Source organism: Nestor notabilis, unplaced genomic scaffold (assembly GCF_000696875.1).
Source record: "Nestor notabilis isolate BGI_N333 unplaced genomic scaffold, ASM69687v1 scaffold8539, whole genome shotgun sequence".
In the NCBI taxonomy this organism is placed as follows: Eukaryota; Metazoa; Chordata; class Aves; order Psittaciformes; family Psittacidae; genus Nestor; species Nestor notabilis.
Window position 1 is genome coordinate 26,955 of NW_009942318.1, and position 7,483 is coordinate 34,437.

Below are 7,483 nucleotides of genomic sequence, written 5' to 3' on the forward strand. Positions count from 1 at the left end.
CAAGGAGGCTGAAGCTGGTTTTCTGCTAAAGAACAAACCTGTCAAATCTGCAGTCTTCTAATGCGAAATAAATTCTTTGACAAAAAAAAACTGTTTTGCAAGACCATAAAAAACAAAGAGCAATTTTTCCACATTTTAATTTGGGGGCAGGTATGTATCTTTTCTTTGATTTTCTAAAAGGAGGTGTTTTTCTCAGCCAAAGTTATTAATTGTGACTGGTATGTAGGTAACTTATAGGCATACGTGGAACTTAGGTGGAAATTTAGAAGTAGTAAGCCATTATTTGACCTGGGACAGATGTATTTTAACCCCCACTGGGATCTTCTCGGCCTCAAGGTGTCACTCACTATTCATAATGAAGTAGCATCGTCAAAGATCTCATTTCATGCCATGCAACACATACGCAAAGGACAGCATCTTCCTTATGCTGAAAACCTTAATACAATTATTCAACCCAAAAGTTGAAGGAGAAAAGAGAAGAGACAATACACCCAAAGTCAACAGGCAGGTCAGTGTGGAGGTGGGAATGAAGCCTGTTTTTCCCAGCTTGCTAGTCAGTACCCTCGCTGTTCAGAACACACTGCCTCTCAAGGTCTTTCTGCACACTGTGCAGGGGGACTCAGGTTTTATGTAAGAGTTTGGCTTGAAGGAACTATGTACTTTTCACAGCACTGGCCAATCAATAAAAGAACAAAGGAAACACTGGAAGGGCCACTTGTGCCTTGTGACTTCACTAGTACGGTCAGTCATTCTCAACCTCTACAACTCCATAGCCTGTGAGAAGCTAAGAACAGATTCCCTCCAACATTTGTGGATCGTCTCTGTACATAACCCAATTTGTCATGCAGGGCCTCTGGGGCTGGGATTTGCCTATTAGCGATTGCGTGGCCATCAGTCACAGAGTTACCAGAGGCTGTAACGTGCATAGTATTAGCCCAGTTTTATTCCTCTGATTGGATTACACTTGGCCAGCTATGAAAATGCTTGTGGCTGGTACATATATTACTGGCACAGTGGTGTCCTGGGCACAATAAAACCTTAAGTATTTCACATCACCATATGTTTTCAGTCAGGCTGGCTTAGTCCTTGGAATCAAAACCAGCTGCCTAGTCAATATGTAAACACATGCTACTGTGAATACAATAGTAGTAACAATAATGTGCCTGTATTTGACTCTTATACTGAAAATGGGTGAATATGCACTGAAAAAGCTCTTCCTCTATCAGAAGTAAGACATTCAGCATATTCTAGTATCAGACTACCACTGTTCTTTGGAAGAGGAAGAAGTTCATAGAAAAAAAAGGAAAGATGGCATAAAAACTGTACCTGTAAATTAATATTTGGACCTGGGCTAATAGGAAGAGTGGCTGTTGCAAGTGTGCGAGTGAGAAGCTGGTTAGGAGGATTGCTGCTAGGTGGATGTGTGGCCTTCCAGTAGGCTTCCAGATAGTCAGCAAGGTGCTCACAAGCATCTTCAAGCTGGTTCTCGTCAAGAATTACATCGAACATTTCCTGATAAGGGAAAGGTTTTAGTGAGAATAGCCACCAGCTAAAGGGAGATCACCTGGAGACATTGATGGCCACACTCTGCATTCATCAAAAATTAATCACATTTCTAATATCTGTGTTATTTCACCTTTTTTTAAAGCAATTGATACAAAAGACAGCAATTATAACTAGCACTAATATTACATTTGCTAAAGCAAGTCCTCATGACTTCCACCCAGTAATGCAGTCAATGAAGATAGGAAGAAGCAGCTTGAACAAATCATAAAACTCAAATATCCAGAAAAAAAGGCTAAGTATTGAAGTTCTTAGCTGTTAAAACAAAACAGAATGGCAAGAAAAGGGATTTACTCCCTATATCTACAATAACTAAGAGAAAACTGGGACAGACTAACACCAATAACTAGCAGCAGGAAGAAACATGAGTAATACAGCTCATCCAGTTTCCAAGTGTCATACAAATATTAGGTAAGAGATTAGTCACACAGTCTAAGTTTAGGCATCTAAGGTTAGGAGGTGAGTTTTCACCATTCCCTCCCTGGTCAGAGAGACAGAAGGAGGCTTTGAAAGCCTGCGCAGGTCTCTAGTATTCTTCACTGATTTCTTGGGGACCTGACGAGACTAGCGTCTTCACTGAGATACTTGACCTTAAACGATGAAAACATTCCGCTCACTCAGCTCTGAACTATGGAAAATTCCCATATCTGCAACTGAACTGACCCTTCGCCTTCTGGTCTCTTACCTCTTGACAATTGAGTATGCAGATAATAACGCTTGCCCTGTTTAAAACACAGCTGAGGTCTCATCATCTTCACTTTATAGGTGTAAATTGATAGCGTTTGCTTCAGTGCACATCAACAGAAGAACTGCAGAGCTCTCAGCTACACAGTACCATAAAGTTCTTTGCCAAAACTGTGACCAAGAATGCCAGCCGTGATGGGCTGTGGTGACATATGCCCCGGGGGAGCTACTCAAACTACCAGCCTTACCCTAAACTGCCAGAGATAAAGCACTGTTACCAAGAGGGTTCATTTTTAGCCAAATAACCCCAAAATAATTATCACTTTAAACAACTGCTCACTTTGTTTAAGCAGCGAATGCATCAGCACACATCCTAATAATTGCTTGTGCCTAGAACTGTTTTTTCCCTTCACACTTGTGCAGAGCCCAGACACCTCAAGAGGTATTCTGCAGAAAAGCAATAGTGAAATATGGCCAGAAGAGGGCAAACATTCCCAGAAATTAGGTAATTAACCTCATACTTGAAAAAGAAAGGCACATTTCAAAGATGAGACATAAATTAACTGTGACTCACAGGAGGACACTGTGCCAGTTTATCAGCTGCCACCATCTGAACATTAAGGTGTTTGGCCTGAGATTTCCCTCGAGATTTTATTAGCCTCTGTAAAACCTGTGAAAAATAAGACATTAATAAAAATGAGCAGGTTTGGACTTCATGTATGTACATAAACACTTTAAAAGTTTCTATTTTTAACTGTCCACTTGAGCAGATCAAATTCTTCAGGCTTTAGGAGCATTTCCATGCTGTTTACATCAGAACAAGCTAATTTTCATCTACTTTCCAACATCTCCTTTCCTGTTATGAGCACTAAAAAGTTCCCCTCCGATTCTCCTCTGCTGCTTCTGGTTTTGTTTGTTTCTAAGTTGAAATTCTTTGATTGCTCTCCTGAGTTCTCTTCCCATAACTTTGTTCTCTTTCAAATGCCTCTTCACAAGGTCTGTGCAGGGTTTTTTTCACAGAATGAAAGAGTATATTATCATTAAGATGTTAAAGCTTACCAATCAGTCTGATATGCATTATGTGAAAATATTTCTTACATTTCTGCATTATTTTGATTTAACAAACTGTTAGCATTACTTACGTGATTGATACTAAAAGTGTAATCCCAATTTAAAAAAACATTGAAGCTACAGCTTCCTTTCTAATATAGGTTTCAGTCACACTAAAACTAAGATACAGTCTTTGATTAGTATTTCAACATCCAAAGGGAAGCAATAACCATATATAGCGCTCAACATTAATGAGGACATATTATAAACTGAATTTAAGATCCAAAAAAAAGGGTTAAAAAACCAAGACTGACACAGTATGAGTAACAGTAAAATATTTACCTTAGGAGAAGAAATCTTTACGTATACTATAATGGGAGCCAGAGAGGTTTTGCTTAGTTGAGCTGGGTGGTTAATGGTATCAGCATCAAGCACTACCAACTGCAGTGTCCTTGCTAACTCAAAAATCCGTTCAATTTCACTTTGAACTTCAGCTGCAGATAAGTAAAAAATTAGAGTTATGAAAATATTAAAAGACAATTAGTTTTAGGAAATGTAAAAATGTGGCAGATCAGTGTGCTGCTCCTCCTCGGGTTGGCAGGAGTTGATAGCCATGCACGTCCCTGAAATGAATGCAATGTTAAGGAGAGTGTTCTGCCCTTGCAGGCAGCACTGCTGCCTCTCTCACCTCCACTGCCTCCTGCAATCCCTTGCAAACTCCAGGGTTAGCCTGGTGAGATGCTGTTAAAACTTTCTCACAGGACTTCAGTCCATGTATGTAAAAAAAGAGGTAAGAATGCCTGCTGCATCACAGAGTAATCTTACTATGCCATTAATATCCTCCATGTATACAATCTCAGCTTTGAGACTTTAATCAATTTGCTCAAACTGCAGTGCCTGAGATAAGCATTAAGATGAACTGAGGTATCTATATTAGCAGAAACTCCTGGTTTTCAATTTACTTAAACTTATCAAAGCTCTGAAAAACAGCAGTTCCTTTACATACTGGTCTCAGACTGGTACCATATTAAAAACTTTGATTACAATATTTAAAGCACTTCAAAAAACACCAGACTCGGTAATCCAGCCAATGCTAAGGTGTCCTCCAACCCCAGGAGTTCTGGAAAAGTGATTTTCCTAGAAAAAATCATGTTGTCTTCCAGCAACTCATACTCCCAGCTCCTCAGCACCCTGCCTGATCGGCAGTAGTTGCAAGGGGCAAACCTCTCCAAGACAGATGGACTGCGTCTGCTTTCATAAGTGACGCAGAAACTGTCTTCATTCCCAAATGAAACAAAACTATATCTTACAATAGCAAAATAATCATTGAAATGGAATCACATTTTCCTGCTCAAATCTTGCTAAAAGCTGACTTCACAGTGATATTACAGAAATTGGATGATTTGTGCAAGTCTATAAAGAAAGTCACAGAGCCAGAAAAGACTGTAATTCATACAGATTTCACTTTAAAGGATATGCCCATTCCATTTACCAAAGCCAGGTTAGATATCTAGCCCATTCAAAGTAAATAGCAGAAGATAACCAAGAGAAACTTAGAAGTCAAGAAGAGGTACCAAAAACTTATTAGAGTTTCTTGAAATTACAGTATTTTCTTTATTATGCTGGTACAAGCATTACTTTTGCTTGAAAACACAGCCTATCTGATCTGGCTAGAGGGAGTTTTCTATAGCGCATGCTTTCTTTCAAGAGGTGTGAAGAGATTGATTTTTGTTATCTTTGAATAGCAACTGAATAAATTAGGTACCATGCTAAGGTTGCAAAATTTCCGCCTAAAGTCCACACAGCTCAGTCTTTCCATTCCCAATCAATAGGTGACTACTACAGTCATTTTATAAATGAAATAACATCTTAAATGGCCATCAGAAAATCTACATATATTGTTCTCTATTGCAGGAGGTCGACATTGTTTTTGATCTATTAGAGATCGTCTCCATCTATTTGTAGTTATCTCCAATTTTGGTTGAGTACATGCCAATAGGCCTTTTACTGCAGAGAACACCGTGAGATGTGCACGGCGCCCTGGTATGGAATGCATCGGTGTGTGCTTTCCTGCTTGTTGATAAAAGCACTGGGGCCCAGCTGCTGTTGGAATTAGGGTCATATTTAAGACAGAACTTCCAACAGTTCTTGGCACATTCACAATTAAATTTTCTGCAACTTTGTTGCATAGAGACATTGCTGGAATGACTGAACACCATTGTCTCAGTGATTTAGTAGAAGATAGTCAATAGTCTATCCCTCATTTAAGTCCAACTGACAACTAGAATAAACATATCAGAGATAATTTGTCATCCTGTTCTGATGATGAGTTTGGATTGCTTTCCTGCAATTTCAAACCAGGCTCAACACTTCACTCAGTATAACAATATCAGTTAATGTATCATTTTAAGACCATTCCAGACTGCTATAAACCCTTGTTCAATACAATTTATAACCGGTAAAATTTGTCTTTTTGCCGGTGTGTCATAATTTTGCCTGGGGAAGCAGTACTTGCTTCATTGCTGGAAGCACTTTTCTGACAGTATAGAGTACATCTCTGTGAACTAGATTTCCTGCTATACTTTCTGAGACAACCCTTTGCCAGGGCAGAGTATGCCTCAGGGTGTCTTCTATTGTGAAACATACTCAAGGTAATACTGCAGAGGTAACTATGGTCCTATGAATCAATGGTTTCCACCTGATGGAGAAAGTGGGGAGATACCTTGTGCATCAATTAAAAAGTATTTCTGTATTTATTTTTCTTAATGTGGGTACAGGGAAAAAGTTTACTACATTGCACGATTTATGAACTGATATGTCGTGCCTCTAGCTTTCTGGTCAAGAATGGATAGAAAAAATGCCACAGAGATTGCTGAAGAGGTCCCAATCTCCTGTCCCTCAGCACACTTCTTTAGCTTCTGGAAAAGCCTGCATTTTACTTGAAATCTTCCTTGTATTCTGACTTTTCACTACACATAAGATTGTTTCAATTACTTAAATAATAGTAGCTTCTCTTTTTAGATGACAAAGGCTTTATCTACTGCTGCGGCTTTGGTTTTCATCTTTCTTTAGCAACATCTTTCAAAAAACAAATTTTATACTTGTAAAGATTCCTTCTCAACAAGACACTCAACACAAATTTTTCTCTCAGACTTTTGCCCAAAGTAAGAAAAAAACCCTAAATATCATGTGGGGATATTAACACAAATGTCACTGGTAGTTAAAATAGGGAGCTGAGAACAATGACAGTTTGGTATCTTCAAAGCAGCACAGTAATAACTTAGCAATCTTCCCACCTCCATGAATATCATCTATTTATAATAATGTCCCTTCTGATGTACTGGAGCGGCATAACAGTGAGGCTGTAACGTTAACTCCAATAAATTGTATTTGCCAATCATAATGAGAGGCATAAACATAATTAGATCTACTGTGACAATCACCATGGCAATCAAATAAGCTATCGGATTTTAAAGTGACCCTTACAATCTATTTGATTTGGCCTCCTTGATAATCAAAAGAGAAACATATTTTAAATGACAGGAACGCTCAACTACTTATTTTATACATTCGGGGGTCAGCTCTAAGAAACAGGACTTACATGTCTCTCAGCAAACTTTAAATATTGCATATTTAACTTACTCCCATATATTAATTCAAAATATTCCTTCTGTACCCTGAAATGAATAGGTATTCAGTGCAATGAGAGCACAAGTAAGTGGCTTATCACATTTTGGGGCCAGACATTCTTTATACCAGTTGGAGCTTACAAGTGAATTTCAAGCAAAAATCTTTACAATAAACTCATCTGAAGTAAAGGCAAAGACACAGCAACAGTGCATTGCATCTATGACAATTCAGTAAGAACAAGATGAAGTATGGTGGGACTTAGGGTCGCTTATACAATGCCATGGTAAAAGAACATTCTCTACTCTACGCAGCTGAAGAAATACAACCTTCTTTCAAACCTAGACAGAAAACATCCAGAGCAGCCAGGAGTCACAGGGACACCCAGATGGACTGAACAATGGCTACATCAGCACTCTCTCTTAGGAAGGCCCTGATGAGATGGAAGTTTTGTGATGGGGATGTGATGCAAAATGGCCATGATTCTGGCCTGCAAAGGCCAAATTAGAATCACAAAATACTGCTCAGACGCAGCAAAGAGGCTTTGATCTTCAGCAGG

General features: G+C 38.9%; 1 protein-coding gene across 3 annotated transcripts in view; it reads right to left on the reverse strand.

The window, feature by feature from the left end:
* The window catches only part of CACNB2 (calcium channel, voltage-dependent, beta 2 subunit), an 84,707-nt gene that overhangs the window by 4,432 nt on the left and 72,792 nt on the right, over positions 1–7,483 (reverse strand). For all 3 annotated transcript variants that reach the window (XM_010021336.1, XM_010021335.1, XM_010021334.1), the window contains exons 10-12: positions 3,640–3,791; positions 2,822–2,917; positions 1,327–1,512 (exon numbers count right to left, since the gene is read on the reverse strand). In XM_010021336.1, coding sequence (XP_010019638.1) covers positions 1,327–1,512; positions 2,822–2,917; positions 3,640–3,791 — 434 coding nt within the window. The remainder of the gene's footprint in view (positions 1–1,326; positions 1,513–2,821; positions 2,918–3,639; positions 3,792–7,483) is intronic.